The 18,200-nt window shown below is 34.0% G+C and overlaps 3 protein-coding genes across 5 annotated transcripts; 1 reads left to right on the forward strand and 2 right to left on the reverse strand.

The window, feature by feature from the left end:
* Nucleotides 1–654: 654 nt before the first annotated feature.
* LOC111800330 lies at nt 655–7,759 on the reverse strand. Of its 2 annotated transcripts, none has more exons than XM_023683973.1 (19): nt 7,396–7,759; nt 6,364–7,269; nt 6,199–6,267; nt 5,920–6,118; nt 5,527–5,608; nt 4,789–4,857; nt 4,576–4,657; nt 4,424–4,483; nt 4,283–4,335; nt 4,046–4,209; nt 3,587–3,773; nt 2,968–3,025; nt 2,830–2,886; nt 2,500–2,748; nt 2,184–2,245; nt 1,853–1,909; nt 1,670–1,763; nt 1,274–1,414; nt 655–1,175 (listed from the first exon to the last, which is right to left on the reverse strand). In XM_023683973.1, exons 2-19 carry the CDS (start codon nt 7,120–7,122, stop codon nt 1,092–1,094), a joined length of 2,526 nt encoding a protein of 841 aa, XP_023539741.1. In that variant the 5' UTR covers nt 7,123–7,269; nt 7,396–7,759; the 3' UTR covers nt 655–1,091. The 2 variants fall into 2 exon arrangements, with proteins under 2 accessions (XP_023539741.1, XP_023539742.1); XM_023683974.1 differs by having other exon boundaries at nt 6,364–7,274.
* Nucleotides 7,760–11,415: 3,656 nt separating this feature from the next.
* Nucleotides 11,416–13,560, forward strand: LOC111800670 (actin-depolymerizing factor 2-like). Of its 2 annotated transcripts, none has more exons than XM_023684474.1 (3): nt 11,416–11,524; nt 12,693–12,958; nt 13,044–13,560. In XM_023684474.1, exons 1-3 carry the CDS (start codon nt 11,522–11,524, stop codon nt 13,192–13,194), a joined length of 420 nt encoding a protein of 139 aa, XP_023540242.1. In that variant the 5' UTR covers nt 11,416–11,521; the 3' UTR covers nt 13,195–13,560. The 2 variants fall into 2 exon arrangements, with proteins under 2 accessions (XP_023540242.1, XP_023540241.1); XM_023684473.1 differs by lacking the exon at nt 11,416–11,524 and adding an exon at nt 11,549–12,171.
* Nucleotides 13,561–14,019: 459 nt separating this feature from the next.
* LOC111800669 (short-chain dehydrogenase TIC 32, chloroplastic-like) lies at nt 14,020–15,878 on the reverse strand. Its single transcript, XM_023684472.1, has 7 exons — nt 15,410–15,878; nt 15,249–15,328; nt 15,022–15,175; nt 14,861–14,939; nt 14,696–14,780; nt 14,525–14,571; nt 14,020–14,415 (listed from the first exon to the last, which is right to left on the reverse strand). The coding sequence occupies exons 1-7, from the start codon at nt 15,757–15,759 to the stop codon at nt 14,242–14,244; spliced, it is 969 nt and encodes a 322-aa protein (XP_023540240.1). The 5' UTR covers nt 15,760–15,878; the 3' UTR covers nt 14,020–14,241.
* Between the last annotated feature and the right edge of the window lie 2,322 nt (nt 15,879–18,200).

Consider the following 18,200-nt stretch of genomic DNA (forward strand, 5'->3'; position numbering starts at 1 on the left):
TTTCAGGTGTGATCTCAGGTGTGAACTGTGATGTCGCAGCATGGCCCGAGCGGGAAACGGAATCGGACGGCGACGAGCAGAGGGCTTACTTTGGTATAGTAACAACAGATAGAACAATAGAGTTTGAATGCAATGGAAAAGGAGAAAAACAGATGTGGATTGAGGGGATACAATATATGATGAACTTTCGTGCCTACATGAAATGATTCTGACCCTAAAAGATTGAAGGAATGTCATGAAGCTGCTGCGACATCAGTCTTTTTATATAATACATTTCTAACCCATTCAAATTTTAAAAAATTAATTTAACTTTTTTTAGTTGTAGATTCATAATTTTAAATAATTTAAAATTATATAGATAAATTTTATGACACCTAATTAAAGAAATACATAAATAAATACATAAATAAATCAATACTACGTTTAAATGAGAGTGTTTGATTGCTAGCAACAGCCCAAGTAGCATATATACTCCGATAGTTAGGAAGAAGATTTTCACAAAGAAATGTCTTCTTTCATTCTCTAACTAATAAAAATCTCACAATAATACTTGATATATATATATATATATATATATATATATATATATATATATATATATATATATATANACGAGAATTAGAATCAAGAATGAAAAATCTGAAATATTATCAAAACAGGCAACAGGCAATTTCAGGCTTTCTTTGTATTATTATTTTTTACACTTTGGAAGAACTACATGAAACATTATCAAAAGTTGGGTAAGGCAGCTACAAAAATAAGGTGAGATCTCCAGCATGCATAATAAAAGGTCAGCATGCAATTTTATTAGTTTCTCTTTTTTTTTCTTTTTCCCCTTTCTTCATTCGCTTCCCTCACCATATTAGTTGAACTATCTAATTTCTAGTTTGTACAAACAGAACAGCCTTCCCAAGAGATTGTTCAAACCAAAACTCAGCACCAATTATACAGCAAAACTACTGATCGCTATGTAGGATTTAAAAGGAGACAAAGAATGAAATAAAATATAATTCCAATTTTCCTTCCTACTTGGGTTATTTCAATACGACTCGACTTGCACACCGATGATCATTACGTCGTTCATCGTCTCGTCATGTTGACCGCTGCACCACCTTCTCTAGCATCGATGTCCCATTGAAGATCGTCAGCTGGACCTCCCTCATATACTTCGCCAACTGCCCAATCATAGACAAACAAAATTAGAAACGCTTCAACAGATAGCTTATTTGCTGTTCATTAGGGTTGAAGTAATTTGAGTTTCTGGGATATTTACTTGTTCTTCACTCATTTTTCTGAAACCCAATTTATTGGTCCAGATTGATTCAGCATCCTCGGCTGCAGGGAGTACAAGGTTTTGCACATTTAGGGAAGAAAGTAGTCGCTCTATACAGGAAAACAATACTTGGAAGTAACCCTGCCACCAAAAAAGGGGAAAAAAAAATAGTCAAACAAAGAAAGTGGAGATGAAATCCACAATTCAAAACAACAGCTAACACCATGTCTTGGCATTCACAATAAGAAACTTACCCACCAACTTGGTCAATATATATATTATTTGTATTCTTAACCAAATAGTGAGAATTTAAAATAACCATTCATCTCAACATGTTGAAAAGAAAAGAGAAAAAAAGAGAAAAAAAAAAGAAAAAAAAAAACCTCAAGCACCTACCTTGCCCTGATGTTCTCTACTTGTGGCAACAATAGGAAGCTCAGCAACTTCACGGCCAAAGATCCTAAGAAGACCAGCCGATACAACTATAGACCTGCGAAGCAGAAGACGACCACGGAATGTGAGGGAAACAGCATATGAAAAAAAAATAATAAATAGAACACCCTAGACATATCGTCGTACCTCACAATTAAAACAACACAATACATTCCTCCGAACTCTTGTCCAGATATATTTCTCCTGCGGTGAGTCACAATGTATCAAACATCTAATCATATAAATAAATAAACAGACAAGAGATAAACCAGTTAATGAGCAATATAGGGTATGAATTCATGACCCTAGAGTCTTTCCTCATCATTTTAACAAACCAAATAATATTACTGTGGCATGGGGAACATGACCATGTTGCCTTGAACAGTTCCACCAAAATTTATCAATTGAAAAACAAGCCTACAAAAGGATATATAACTTGCCAAAAGGAGAGAATAGCCAGATATAACATTTATCTTACCCATAAACCATAACGGGTATCAGATCACGACCTGATTTTGCAACAATAGGATCAAAACATTCCTGTGAAGGAAATATTAAATGCGATTAGAAAACTAGATTTAATTACTTCAATCAACCCGAAAGAGTTAACTCAAAAATCCAAACAATATTGAAGGGAATTTGTGATCCTATATTAGTGTGGAATTTATGTATATTTGGATTGCGGAAAGGAACGGATTTAAAATTTTCGAATTTGTAAAGGCTGGATATGAAATTTGAATAGGAGATTAAGAAGAAGAATTGCTGGAGTATCAAATAAATATGGAGAAACATACTCGAAAAATAGAAGTTGCCCTTGAAAGAAATGGAAGATCTTCTGGGTAGCGACTTTTTCCACTTAAAATTTGCCACCGAACATCATTAAGAGCTTCATCAACAAATAATCCTTTTCCAACGTGCTTTCTGATTATTAAATCTGATAATGAATCTGGAATAATTTGTGCCCCGTTCAAAACTGTATTCTGAAGGACCACATGGATATTACTGCACTCATCACAGCAGAACCACTTATCCTTGGGGAGTTCCTACAGGAATATTAGGATCCACTAAGTAGCATCATAACATTATTTAAAATTAAAAGGCTACTAATCTAATTGTTAGCATACCTGCAGATCACATAATCCACTATCCCGCAGACAGCCCACATGGAATTCTCTTTCACACTGAATAAGAAGAGAAAATTAGACGACGTAAAAGTAAAAGTAACGTAGGAAACATTCAAATAAAATTGACAGTGTTCATACTTGATCACATAACAGTACAGTTCGATCATCAAATTTAGCAGCGCTGAAATCATGTCGCCTACAAGATTAGAAGTAGTAGCAGAGTTAAGGATCATATAAATCATGAACGTAAAAGATAATGAGATATGAAATTTCCTTTTTAAAATAATGTAACGAGTAAAAAGAAAAGCCTTGGGTTTATCCTGAAACAATCAATCACATATGTTAGCCTTTCAGTTTGCTGATATCCCACCGTCACCCATCTGCTAACTAACAAAGGAAACAACACACCTAGAAAGTTACTAAACTCTAACCAACTTACTAAATCTACAAGAAGTGCAAATGGTAAATATTGTCTTAAAAACAACAAAAGTACGAAAATTTGTATCTTCTCAGCTATAGAAAAATAAATAAATGAAAAAGGGCTAAAAGGATGAATGGGAGGTCAACAGTCAACTTTTTATCAAAGTTCAAATATATATATATATATACATGTAGTCCCTTCCTAAAACAAGTTCTTTAAAAATTAATAAAATTTATTACCCTAGACGCCACGATTAAAGGTGTCAGTAACATTCTCCTAAACTAACTCAGAACCAATAACTTCCTAAAGAGAATGGGAGAAAAAATAAGTAACTACCTGCAAACAACACAACCACCAATCTCATACTCAGGTGCTTTAACAACTCGTGTCAACCTAAATACAATTGGTTTTGGAAAACTCGAAGGGCCTCCGGAAGCTGCCTTCAAACTGGAACCCACTTTGTCTCTACAGTTTGGGCAACACCAAACACCTTCTGGGACATTCTGTAGATGCAGGCACCCTGGAAAGAACAAGCTTTAGGAGTGCAGAACTAATATCCAATTATAAAAATAAGCAAGACATATTTCAACGAAATTAGTAATGTGAGAAAGTCAAAATAAACACAGCCACTGGCCCGAGTAGGGGGAAAATGATGATGCTAAGCCAATCCATGCACACAAACTGGAATCCATACTGCAGGCATATTACATTATTTTGGAAGCAGTTTTGAATAAACATAAAACTACAATCAACCTGAGGAGATCTTCATTTAAGACATGATATTCCCCCCCNCTGTGTGGAAAGCTCGAGGACATCGATCACAGAAAATCAAATCCCCTCCATTACCACATGCAGCACACATATCATCACTGTCTCCTGATGAAAGTTTTTGCCCACTAGCCAGGGAAATGGCAATATCATGAAGTGTAAGACCATTTGTAGTATAAATGTGACGGTAGCTGCATTCCATTGAAGAACCTTTTTTAGTATGACAATCTAGCAGCACTCCAAGATTATATAAACTGTACTTACGGTTGACGTCTGGCAGCCATCCCTGCATGGGCTTCGAACTGTGAAGGGCTAATCTGTTTTAAATTTGAAAATGGTTTAGAAATAGATCGATACAGTAGAAAAGGTAGGGTTACTCTAGCAATAAAAATTACAGCACCTAACCTCGCGATTACAGTGACTACAGAGTATACCATTTCCTTGCTTGTAGCCTCCAAGTATTCTCTTTGGATAGTAGGGGAAACGGAAAGGAAAAAAGGTCAGATCAACCAAGAAATTTTTCATCACATACATACATCAGCTAAGTTCCTATTTACCTGTCCTTTGACAAAGTAAGCTAGCTCAGCCCCATCTGGAAGCCCATTTGGCATGAAAAGTAGCCTGTGAAGATCATTGTCCCTGCAAATATAGGGGGAAGAAAACTATTAATGCATTTTTTAAAAAGAAAAGTAAATAGAAATTGCATTCTTTATTTTAAAAATAAATAGAAAATGTTCTTGTAATTCTAATAACCAATAAGAAAAAAATACCTTCTTTTTGTGCCTTTCTCCGCCGATTTCTTCTGTTGCATGACTGGGTTGGATAAATTAGGGTTCAGTCTGCATAAAAACAAGGGTCTTACTACTATCAAAGCACAATATCAATCATCTAAATGCAAACTAAAGATGTCTTACGCACACAGTGTCACAACCGTACTATAAGACCGTGACACACAGCAACCAGCATTTTTGAAATGCTAATAAATATCAGAGTTGACAAACCAAAAACAATGCTAGCTTGTAGCTTCAGGCTTTTAATGCAATACCAAGAAGCAAAATGCTACCAGGTCAATGATAAAATACATTTTGATCTAAATAGAGGCCGTTGCTGATAGAAAAAGGTTCACGCACTTCCTTCATTTCAAGAAAATTTTAGAACAAAAAATGACTAAACCATTCAAGAGTATTTACTTGGGTATGGTCAGTAAGGTTGATATAACAACCCAAAATCTTAGGGAATTTCTTTAAAAATTCCTTGCCCCTGAAACCATAGAACCAAGAAACTAAATCTTAGACAACTTAGGTCTTCAAATAAAAGAGGCACTACTATACGTTTTATCTCACTGGCAACTGAAAAAAATATATTGAATAACAAAAATGTGCAGTGGCAATTGTTTGACGCAAGAGGGTGAAGGGGATACCACATGAGGAAGCTAGAAATAAGATAAAAAAGAAAAGAAAAGATTATCAACAAATTTAGAAAAGGGTTATCAAGTTATTAGTTTATACCTCTCAATGGGATGTGACAATTTAGGAAGCTTCACATTATCATTTTCCACTTCAATGCCTGAACTGTCCTTGTGGAAACTTGCTGCAGAACATAAAATTGTCAATAACAAAGAGAGCCATTCCTTCATTTCCAGAGGAAGCAAACTAATCACTTATTCAGAATTTAGTCTCAATACTTAATTGTTAATGACAAAGGAGCAGATAAAGGCAGCTCTAATCCTGAATATCCAAGCTTGAATGAAGCAAACTGGCTCATTTAGTTAAAAGGCATGTAAACAATTTATTTATTTTCTTATCTTTTATCATCCAAAAAAATAAACAAAAGATAAGCACCTCAATTAACTTCCAGAAACGAGAGTAAGATTTCATAATAAAAATCAGAAACATCAATACCTTGCCAAGCCTCAAATGAATCCATGTTAACAGATGAACCCGCTACTTCCTTAATCACTTCATCTAAAATGCTAAGAGGTGCACTCTTAATTTCCTGTATAACACTATAAATCGGCCTCCCATTCTCCAAGTATATATGATTATTTGGATGTCTAGTTTTGAAACCAGCATGCTGCTCAAACTCATAAGCACTGAGAATCTATTCAAAAATTCCATATTAATTATATCGTCACAATAAGGAAGTCCGGAAATCATGTAAAAAAATTGCTTCATACTTACAGTTGTAAAATTGCATATTGAACATCCGCACATATAACCTCCGCCGTTTATGATACCATCTAGCTTTATCTGACAGCAAAATGAAAATAAAATTAAATAAAAAATCCGGACGTGAAGAAAATAGCATTATGGCACTAACCGCGTAGTCGGAAAAATAACAAATACCTCGCTTGTCGTAGATATATACTTGACGCGAGCTCCGTCAAGTATACCAGTAGACAGCAGCTTTTTCACATTTGACGGGTAATTGTTTGGCAAAACCTTCTTCGACATTTTCAGTTCCATTTTACTGGGGCCTGGAGGAAACCTGCTGCTCTCAGCACAGCCTTCCCAGCTATGTGCAGATGTCTCCGTATAAGCATCGTCAACCGAGGATGGTTCGGGTTTACAGTCCTTGTCAGAGTTTCCATAAGAATGAACTTTGTCAGCTGACCTGGATGCGTCATTGTTGTCCTTTTTTTTGCTGAATTTGAACGTAATTTTCTTAATTCCAGTTGAACTAGCATGCTTAGGAATTTCAATCACAACCCGGGAGACTTCATCATCATCACACACATCAACTTCATTCCGAGACGTGTTGTTCTGGCAACGAACTCCATCGCTTGAGGTATCCTCTGAGCTTGAATTTCCCGAACAAGCCGACGTAAGGTCCCCACGCTCAACTTGGTTGGTATTTTCTTGCTCGTCTGGCTGACTGGTAATATCTTGGAAATGATTCCCTTTCGGAGAAATTACAGGATTAGAAACTTCTGACCGAACGTCTTCATTCGACACTTCTTTTGCCTGCTTCTTATTGTGAAACGACTCAGGTTCCGTATCTTCATCGAGATACTGATGGTCACGCTTCAATTCGGTACTCGAAGCGCTCTCTTTCTCCAGCGGCTTATTTGCAACTGCAACCAAACCAGGTGCTTCTTCTCCCATCCAATATATATTCTTCCAAGTCGGTAGAGCCAGTAGCTAAAAATACCGCAAACCGAATCGGCAGCATCCAAAAAGCCCAAACAGAGTGGAAATGAACATCCAAATTCCTTAGAGCCTGAGATTTCGAATGCTAAACTTCAATACAACCTGAACTAAACCAAACGAAGAGGATATCATTAAAAAAGAAAACGCCATTAATTCCCAAAATTAACCGCCAACGGTTACCATAAAACAAAAACGGGGAGTTCACACGTAAAATTCAAGAAATCTAACCTCGACGCCATTCTTGAACCCTGTATAGCAAGAATCCGATCAGAAAAACTCGGAATCAAAACAAAAAACCAATAAAATCCAATCCAGTAACACCAGAACCACCGATTGAATTTCCAACAACTACGATCTGAGATCTGCCAGGTCGGAAACAAATTTCAGGTCTCGAAACCGTAGAATCAGAATCGAAACAAACAAAAAGCGGATTGGTTAGGGCTAGGGTTTTGTCCGCGAAAACCTGAAAGAGGAAGAAAAAAAACGAGAGGGAAGAAGCAGAGCGGCAAAAAAAAACTGAAATGAGAAGGCCTTTTGGTTCGCGGTCAAGATTTAGCTTTGTAGGAGATAGAGATAGAAAATAAAAACAAAGCTCCCGTAAGAAAAAAATAAATAAATAAATAAAAACAAATATTCATTTATTTTTTAAAAAAACAGCAAAAAATAGTAAAGTTCGTCGCGTTTCACGATCTTCAGAGAGACGATATGACAGTTGGAAAAGCCCATGGGGTCCACTTTTTTATCCAATAATAAACTACCACGTGTTACTACTGCGCCAGCTAGTGTGCTTACGTGGAATGCTCTTTGTAAATAGGCCGACCTTATTGGGCCGAGCCCAACTGGACTCTGGATTCTATTGGACCAAGGCTAAAGGATTATTAACGGGACTATCCCACAAAATTAAATTTTAATAAATTATTTAACTTTTAATTTTATATATTATTGGTCTTAAAACTTTTAAATTTTTTTAATAAACGTCTGAATTTTTAAAATATAAAAAGATTTAATTTATTTTTATATTTAAAAAAAAAAACCTTAATTATTTGTTAAGATTCGGACTTATTACACAATTTTTAAAATTAAAAAATAAAAATCTACATCTTATATTTGAATTAAAATTAAAAAAAAAACACCAAAATAATAATAATAATTCGAAATAAATATGGTCTAGTTATAATTGTGTGGGGTGAATAAATTTGCAGCCAAAAATAATAATAAAAAAATCTAAAAAGGTAACCTAACCCTAACTCAACGGAATTATAAATTACGGTTATTCTTAATAATGCGTGGGATTTAAAACGTTATCCAAACGAACATGTGCGTCCGTTCCGTTCATTAAATTGCATTGCTATAATAACACTCTTTGGTGCATGAATCACAGGGGTAGTTTCGAACTTTCCCCTCCCCCTTTCTATAGTTTCAATATGAAATTAAATTTTTAAACTTTTAAATATATATAATTTAGAAATATGACAATATATTTATAAATATTGAATATTGAATATTGAATATTCTTCGAATTCGTTATATAATAATAAGAATTACAATAATTAAGTTTAAATTATTAAACTTATAGCTATTAAATTATTATTTTTTATTTTGTCTAAGAACCGCGTATATTAAAAATGGAACCATAATGTAAAAAATTATTGAAAGAGGAAATATGTAATTTAAGTTAATAATTAAATGTATATAAAGACCGGTCAACTCTACGGTTACGCCCGCGACTCTCACTATTTCTCTGTTCCTCTCTCTTTCTTTTCCCAAATCCACGCTTTCAATTCTCAAATCTCTCCCGGAAAATGTCGCAGCGATCGGGCAGGCACCAGAGGAGGCCTTCGCAGGGCGTTTTCATGACCGCCGATTACCTTTCCGAACCGCCGCCGCCGACCGGACCGCCCTTGCCGGTTGAATCTGTCGATCCACAATCGAGTTTCCTGTCTCGGCCGCCGCCGCAGAGCCGCTACGCTGATCCGCCGGCGGCAAGGCCTCCTGCTCCAGCGGTGTCCAATGAAGCTCCAAATCCGGCGAGCTAGCGGATTCGACGCGTCGTTTTGTTCGATCCGAAGATGAAGTATGTTTATGTTCGATTTCGATCTGTCGTTTTGTTTCGTTTTTTCAATTTTTTTGGTAAGATTTGGTTTAGTTGTTGTGCATGGAATATTATCTCACAGAAATTGTTGGGAAATTTGCAGTTAAATCTTAATTTATTTTTATTTTTTTCCTTTTATTTTAAGCTTTCAATTTAATCGAAGAATAATATTAATTAAATGTTTATTTACATATTAATTCAACGGATAAATAATATTAGTTATTATTTATAATTAATATTTTTTTTCACATTTTCGTTCCATTAAAAAATATATATATAGAGTCGAATGTTTTTCTATAAAAAAAAAACGAACAACTTTTGAACTACATGAGATCTACCCTGCTCGACGATTGTAGATTTATTTTATATTTTTATTTTAACCCTTTTTAATACGATAATGCCATTTAATTAATACGATGATGCGTATATTTAGTGACATTATTATTAAGAATTAATAAAGGTTAATCAAACTATATACTAAATAATAGACTTTTGTATTTCTTTTTATATAAAGCACACGTGTACGTTAACAATTACAGTTGTGTCATTTAATTAATCGCCCCCACATGCACTAATTTTATTGAATTTATAACTAAAAAAACAATTGAAGCTAGTAAAAGTCAACGTTTGGTCATCAGTTATGCAAATTTTGTAGATCAATTCGAAATGTTAGAATGATGGGTTCTCCATTCAGACTAATATGATGAGGTTGGGCAACTCAACCCATTATGATCGTGATATCATTAGGGTTGAGTCTACTAGGTAGATTAGACTGCGAGCTGAAAACCCCTAAAATATAGGGGGCAATATACGAGACAAATGGTGAGCAGTGATGAGGACGAAAGGCAAGTAGTAACAAAGATGAATGACGGGTAGCGTCGAAGATTAACAACAAGATGTAATAAATAAGGCAAATAATGTGGAGATGAATCGAGCATCGAGTAACGATGAAGATGAACGACATGACACGGATTCAAATACTTTTTAGTAAATATGAAGTTCATTACGAGAAAACAAACACGGGTTCCATTAACCATAAATCAAAAGTAATTATCAAATATAACTTAAATAATCATTATCGATTTATTAGATTGGTTAGGTTCCGATATCAACTCATGATTCGTTAGTCCTACTATCTAAATAATTCACTCTCGAATAAAAAAAAAAATAATAAAAAAATAAAATATATATATATATATATATATATATATATATATATATATATATATTTACTTATTTATTTATTTTATACGAAAAATAAATTAGTTAATTTTAAAACTTTAATGGTAATATATTTAATGTATTAAAGTTTGAATTTTTAGAAATGAGATTAATATTACATTGTTAAGATTTATTTACAATTTTTTTTAATAAAGATTATATTGAAAATGAAAACTTTAAAATAACTATTTAAAAAAATAATAATAAACNTTTTATTTATTTATTTATTATATTTAAAAAGGAAAAGAAAAAAGGAATTGCGTTAGATCGACGCAGGGGAAGGAATCTCGAGAAAGGGAGATAGCCAATTATTTTATCCCAGTTCAAAATTTAAATAAATTTGTAATAAATAATAATTAATTATTTCAACTAAAGAGCAGCGTGGGGCCCACCGCCGCCGAGCCGCTCGCCGTATCTACGAGCCTTATAGCCTCGTTCTACTTTACTACGCCTTATTTTCTTTCTTTATTTGTTTATAAATATTCAAATATTATTTTATTTGGAATTTTTTTAATTGTTGTCAAACATTTTTGTGATAAGTCAAATATGGGGATAATAATTTTTTTTACTAAGATAAATCTCTATTTTATATTTACTGTTAGATTAAAAATATTTATTAGATATAAAATTAAAAGTGGAGTGCTTTTAGAAATTTATTGAGGTGATAGATAGTAATTTAATTATTTGTATAATATTAAATATTTTATTACAAGTCAAATTAAGTTTGACTTAGATAAAAAAACAAAGAAGAATAATAAATTTAAAATAAAAGATAATAAGGTTAATTGAAGCCGGCTTATACCGAGCCGCGGCGCAGCCAGAGGAACTGCCCCATGCTTAATGTACACGTGGCGAATGTTAGTTGGATAGTCAGCATCTCATCGCCAACTCTCACATGTAAATCACCCCCACGAAAGCGGTGCCCCGGAGCAGTACCCGGAAAAAAAAATTCACTATAAAAGCGTCTCTAGATTTTCTCTCATTTCTGAACCGCGTTCTTCTTCATCTTCTTCATCGGTGCTTCGTCTGTCTCCTTTCAAAATGGCGAGTCCTCTGAAATTTTACTGACTCTGTTCTCATTCACGGTTTGATGATCTGTTTAGTTCTTGAGAATGTTCGATTGCATTTCTAGTTTGCCTCTTTTGAAAATTACTGCACTCTCAGTTTCTTGCATGTATTTCTGAAATTAAACGTGTGTGGAAGCTTTGAAGCTATGTTTCTAGATTTGAAGTTTTGATTTGCATGCAGTTTCATCGGCGATCCGACTTTAATTTTACTGTGATTTTTTTCAACTAAACGAAACGTTGTTTTCTGTAATTTATTATCAAATTTGAGTGATCGAGTGGCCGTGGATCTTCAATGATTTGATCACTGTTTTTGTTTCTCTACTTCAAGTTTTTTTACATTGAAATTTCTGTCAAGGCTTGCTGTTATAAGTTATATTAGTGTATTTCAGCTTTCTGAGTTGCTATTAATCTTCCTGTGCATGTTGTTAATGAAGTGAAAACTCTGTGAAGTTGCGATGCCTACAAGGGATCCATATTTTGGTTGTGCCTTTGTTTTAAATTTTGGTGGAAATCAATATCAAGATATGGATAACATCTTACGGGGGAAAATCCTATACTGCCCATATTCCTATGTTGCGTGATCATCTTATTTTGACTAAATATGACCACACGATGATGGCTAAGGTGAAGATATCTGATATAGCATAAGATGTTAGATAATTAGTCTATTTTGGTTAATATTAGTTTTGCCATTAATTTTGGATTAATTAGTACTTGGTATTTTAGTTTTAACTCGTTGTTTTTATTAATTTTATTGTAGGACTATAAACAGACCAATTTTGAATTATAAAGGGGCTTTGGAATATTATTTTGAAATAGAACTTTCTCTTAGAGAGTGTTTTCTCAAGTTTTGGAATGGATTTGGCCTAATCACAAATCTGTTTGCATCACTATGAGGGGAGAAACAGAACAATTGTTGAAATTTTGCGAAATATTATCAGATCAGAAAAATTCTCTATGTTCTGCCTTTACAGTGTTTAGATTGAACACTATTTACCTCGTTGATTTGCTTTGTAGCCATTGGTTTTATAGATGTGTTATCAAGAACGTTTTAGTTTCCAATTTTGTTATGCCTTTTGAGCTTTTTTGTGCCTCTCTTCTGGATTTTGAAATTATATTAAGCAGTTTCCTTCTGCATTACATAGGCCAATGCAGCATCGGGAATGGCTGTGAATGATGATTGCAAACTGAAGTTTTTGGCGCTCAAAGCCAAAAGAACATATCGCTTTATTGTGTTTAAGATTGAGGAGAAGCAAAAGCAAGTTGTAGTAGAGAAAGTTGGCGAGCCAACTCAAAGTTATGAGGACTTTGCTGCAAGCCTTCCTTCGGATGAATGTCGTTACGCTGTCTATGATTTTGACTTTGTTACTGAAGAGAACTGTCAAAAGAGCAGGATCTTCTTCATTGCCTGGTATAGCGAACATCTCCTTTACTGCATTCCTCTCATGTTTTTCCTTTCAATTATCCCTCTCATAAGAAAACACCATTGATTATAGGTCCCCTGATAATGCAAGAGTCAGAAGCAAGATGATATATGCAAGCTCCAAAGATAGATTCAAGAGAGAGCTGGATGGATTCCAGGTTGAGCTGCAAGCAACCGACCCAACCGAGATGGGTCTTGATGTCATCCGAAGCCGAGCTGGGTGAATGCTACATTCTGGTTTTCATAACCCGATTTGGCTAAAATGGTATCAATTTCCCTGCACATCTTCTTTTCAAGGTTGAACAAGCGTCCTGGTCCTGGTCCTGGTTTTGTGGTATATGTTTCAGATTTATGTTCTAAATGGCCTTTTGTACGTGTTCGAGCTAATGCACCTCTTCGTTGTTTCTCAACACACACACACACACACACATATAACATGCACAATTTTATCCTTCGGGGAGATATTGCAGCAAGATTTTATCAGATTCCAGCTGCTATTCTGCATGTACTCCATAGATTAATATACAAGGGGATTGAATATTAGCATTTGATCGATCTTAATGCAATCTGGCTGTCAGTGTTTTTCTTCAGTAGCGCTAAAGTATTTATTTGCTTGGATTGGAATCATCACCCCACATTGTTAGATGTGTATATATATATATGCACACGACTGTTCTATCTGTTCTCTTCCTCTCATATGTTTGCTTTTCTGAGTTTAACCATTTGGATAGAGAAATCACTCTTTTCAAGATCATAATGTCTATTCACAGACATATTCATGTCATTGATTTATAAGAAATCTGTTCTTTTGCCAGATTTCTGTCAAAACTGTTCATATTCTTAGCCAACCAATGTTGTGCAAAATGCATTTCTTCCATATACACTGGAGAGTGAAAGTGTTCTTAGCCTTAGTTCATCATGAACCATATAGACAGACTTGAACCCAGCTGGCTAGGCTATGCCCAAGCTGGTGCATGGACTTTGGGTTGGTGGGCTATAGAAATTGGGGCTTACCCATTAGCCCAAGGGGGAAAAATAGAGGCTAATTCTAGAAGATAAAGGTAACTTAGTTAATGGATTGAATATCACTATCAAACAATATGAATGGAATGACAACACCAATACTACGGCCTTCCAAGGCCCACAACACCACCTTCCTTAAAAACAAAAACTATGGACTAAAATATAATATTTATATATATTTTCCTAACAACCAAATTATTTAATCTCTCTTAATTCTTTATAAACTTCAGCTTCCTCATGACTTCGTTTCATACTTTGTAGGATGAATTTATTAAGTTCTTGCTGAAGTCCCACAGTCTCTTTGCAAGTGTTTCGTCTCTAGCGTATGAGCTCGCTCGCTTCTCGTTGCAGTCCAAAAAGTACTTCCCGCTCACTCCCTTCAAGCTCGGGTGGAGTGCCACATAGCATGTTGTCGCCGCCCCCTAAAAAAAATTAACATCGATGCCTTATTACTAAACTATGACGAACATATTATTTGTAATATATATTTCAAAAAATTAATAATAATAATATTAAGTTGGTTTTATTTACCTGAGGAACATTCTTCCAGATAAAGAAGGAGAAAGCCTGCAAAAGCCCTATAACGAGAGAGAGAGAGAGAAAGAGATGATAAATAACGACATGTCGTAAAATGAAATAAATAATAAGAAGATAAAAGGGGGGAGAAAAGAGAAAAGAGAAACGAGAAACGACGTGTCGTACTCATGAGAAGCATGGAATGCCTCATAAGAGGCGTCATTATCAACCCTGGATGCACCGCGTTGGCTGTTATGTTCACACCCTCTTCCTATAACCAACAAAATAATAATAATAATATCATTATATCATTATTATTATAATTTTAAAATTAAAAATTTAAAGACCTACTTGAAATCGACGAGTAAGCTCCTTGACATGTAAAATGTTCGCTAGTTTTGATTGCCCGTACGCTCTTTTATCAGAATACCTATAAATTAACCGCTTTCTATTATAATTCGCAACTAAAAATAAATAAATAATTAATGAAAAAAATAAAATAAAATAAATACCCATTCTTATCATTGATTTTATTGAAGCGAATTCCATCCCCATAAGTGTGGACATGAGCAATAGATGACAAATTGACAATTCTACCCTCGATTCCTGTGCTTTTGGCAGTGCTCTTCATTTTCTCAAGAAGTAGGTTTGTCAGCAGAAAATGACCTAAAAAAAAAAAAAAAAAAAACAAAAAANATATATATTTAATTAATTAATAATAAAAAAATAATTATTGTACCGAGGTGGTTGGTGGCAAACTGCAACTCTATCCCATCTTCAGAGAGTTGAAACGGGCAAAACATAACCCCAGCGTTATTTCTGAAATTACACAAATAAAAATCACTTCAAAAAATAAATAAATAATTCAAATAAATAATTCATAAAATTTAAAAAAATTACATTAAAATATTGAGAGGGAGATTAAGCGCAAGGAAATTATGAGCAAATTCCGTGGTGGACTTGATGGAAGAAAGGTCAAGCTTAAGAACGTCCAATTTGGCGGCCGGATTTTGTTCCAGTAATTGCTGTTTAGCTTTGTTTGCAGCCTCCAAATTCCTGGCTCCGATGATCACGTGCACTTTTCTCATCGCCAAAACCCTCACCGTTTCCAGCCCGATCCCACTCGCTCCTCCGGTCACAATGGCGGTGAGATTCGCAGCGTCGATCCCTTCACTCACCTCCTCCGCCGTGGAAGCTGACCCAAACCCGCTAGGCCCGGGCCATCCAGTTACGAGGGAAATGATCGACATTTGTCAACGAAGGTGGCAGCGACGGCGGTGGAGGCGGCGACGGTGGCGGCGATGGGAGGAGGACAAAAGGGGGAAAGAAATTTATAGAGGATTTAGGAGTGGTGGGGGGAGGGAGTAAATGTGATGGGGATTTGGCAGGTTTTGGATAGTAAATAGCTTGCTGTTTGGTTAAACCCTTTCTTTTTCTTCTGCCCTTCCTTTATGTTCATATTTATTATTTATTATGGAATTATTTCTCTACCTATTATTAAACTACTTTTAATTTCAAATAAATTAAATTAGTATTGTTAAAATTTGTTTTAATATATAATAATATTTTTTTTACTGAGGAACGTGTCCCTTAGGAAGAGATTTTTACATTATTATAAAATAATAGTTTATTCTCATCTCCAACCAATGTGGGTCCACAATTCCCCTATCATAATCGGTGGCACTCTTCCTCTCTTACATGTAATCCCACGTAATGAATTATTAATTAAATAGTTTGAGGGCTTTAACCTATTTTAATTTTTTATATGTAATTTTTAAATAAATTAGAAATATATATATATATATATATATTATTTAAGGAGTAATTATGATTTTAAAAGTTTAGAAAATTGTATTATGAGAATAGATAAATGCGTTTTGATTCTTAGCAGCCGACCTAAATTTGGAGCTGTATAAACGGTCAAACGCTGCCGTTTCAATTACCTGTCGGTGACGGAGGCACGGGGATTTTATTTTCTTCGAGAAAAAAAAAGAAAAAGTCTGGATTTCACATTTATTGTTAAGTTATTATCAAGAAATTTTTTTAAAAAGCTATAATTTTTTTTTCTATTTTAGGGAAATTAAATGGGACATTATTTGTACTGATACAGTGAACTGTAATTAAATATTAATTTATGCATGGTAATTTTAGGATACACATTTACTATAAAAATGCAAAATATATATATTTTTTTATTTCTCTCTATCTAATTTTAATAATTTGGCTAAATTAAAAATAAAAAAAAAGTCCCTTAAAAAAAACATATATTATTTAGAAAAATACAATATTACCCTTAATTTTTATATATCATTTAGTTTTTTTTAACGTAATTTTATGCATTTTTATGTGTTAAAGATTTATTATTTTAGTTTATGTGTCCATTTTCTTAGCTTTATGATTATATAATAAAATCCGAATCATTATTTTCATGATTCTTTTAATTGCGAAATTGAACGAATATTAATAAATTAAATTTCTTAATAATAATAAATGAACCAATTAAAAATTGATTTTTAAAACGGGAATTTAATATATTTAAAGAAAGTTTATAATTTAAATTAATGCAGTTATTAATTTAAAATTTATATGGATTCATCCCTAAATTTAGGGTAATTGATTTAAAATAAATAAATAAAATAATAAAATATGAAGGCTCATGCACCTGCCCGGTGCCCTATATAATAAGGACCATCGGCCCACACCGTCCTCAATAATGAGGGCTGGTTCCCGTGGTCTCATTAACCTTTCAATTTCTCATTTATTAAGTACCAGAGGTTACCCATCTTCATTAGGGTACCGTGCCCTTATCATTTTTCTTTTTCATAATTTTCTCGACACCGCTATCATTTTAATTCTCGTTAACCCTTTTTCTTTTTATTATCATTTATGAGATCGTCAATATTAGTCTCTCAATTCCAACGAACGAACAGTGAATTCTTAACACGAAAGAAACTTACGTTTATTACGAACATTCTCCATGTAAAACGATGGGTTCGAGAAACAAACTTGAAATTCGTTCACTAAAAAAACATGAAGTCGAAACCCGTTCTTGCACCGAAGTTGCTGGACAACATGTTATATACCCTTCCAATCCTAAATTCAATTTCAACGTACCATAGGTGCATTAAATTTGGGTCAAAATAATTTGTTCGGAATGAAAACTTATCCAAATAAAGAGTACATCGATCAATAGCTCACAATGACAATGACCACTAATGTGAAATGTTCCCACTAGGCACGGCAATTCAATAAAGAGAGAAATAAAATGGTTGTCAGTCTTCAATAGTACAATGTTGTTGATGTGTACTCATCGGGTGGCAACGTGTGCGTGTCATCAGCTCTCTAGAGGACGTGATAGTACCATATCGAAAAGTACCGCTAGCAAATATTGTCCTATTTAGACTTCCCAGATTTTTAAAACGATCTGTTTGAATAAGTTTTCACACCATCATAAAAAATATTTCGTTTCCCTCTTCAATCAACGTCGAAACTCACGTACAAACAAGTCAGAACATTGACAACCTTAAATCCATCAAACAAATACTAAATTTAAAAATTAATTATCTTAATATAACTCCAAATTAAATATATTTTAACTAATTCGTATATATATATATATAATCATTAAAATCAAACTGCCCCATTAAATAGTAAGCTTTTATGGTTTCAACCCCTTTTGGTATACGACACA

The sequence above is a fragment of the Cucurbita pepo genome, chromosome LG08, assembly GCF_002806865.2.
Source record: "Cucurbita pepo subsp. pepo cultivar mu-cu-16 chromosome LG08, ASM280686v2, whole genome shotgun sequence".
NCBI classification, from domain to species: Eukaryota; Viridiplantae; Streptophyta; class Magnoliopsida; order Cucurbitales; family Cucurbitaceae; genus Cucurbita; species Cucurbita pepo.

Excerpts from the sequence above, each read along its gene's own strand:
- LOC111800670 (XM_023684473.1), top strand. The coding sequence starts at position 12,118 with ATGTTGCGTGATCATCTTATTTTGACTAAATATGACCACACGATGATG. Across the intron at positions 12,172-12,692 it reads ACCACACGATGATGGCTAAG|GCCAATGCAGCATCGGGAAT; the intron begins GTGAAGATATCT and ends TGCATTACATAG. Across the intron at positions 12,959-13,043 it reads AGGATCTTCTTCATTGCCTG|GTCCCCTGATAATGCAAGAG; the intron begins GTATAGCGAACA and ends CATTGATTATAG.
- LOC111800669 (XM_023684472.1), bottom strand. The coding sequence starts at position 15,759 with ATGTCGATCATTTCCCTCGTAACTGGATGGCCCGGGCCTAGCGGGTTT. Across the intron at positions 14,940-15,021 it reads AAAATCAATGATAAGAATGG|GTATTCTGATAAAAGAGCGT; the intron begins GTATTTATTTTA and ends GTTAATTTATAG. Across the intron at positions 14,781-14,860 it reads AGCTTACTCGTCGATTTCAA|GAAGAGGGTGTGAACATAAC; the intron begins GTAGGTCTTTAA and ends TGTTGGTTATAG.
- LOC111800330 (XM_023683973.1), bottom strand. The coding sequence starts at position 7,122 with ATGGGAGAAGAAGCACCTGGTTTGGTTGCAGTTGCAAATAAGCCGCTG. Across the intron at positions 4,658-4,788 it reads GAGAAAGGCACAAAAAGAAG|GGACAATGATCTTCACAGGC; the intron begins GTATTTTTTTCT and ends CTATATTTGCAG. Across the intron at positions 3,026-3,586 it reads GGTGGTTGTGTTGTTTGCAG|GCGACATGATTTCAGCGCTG; the intron begins GTAGTTACTTAT and ends CTAATCTTGTAG.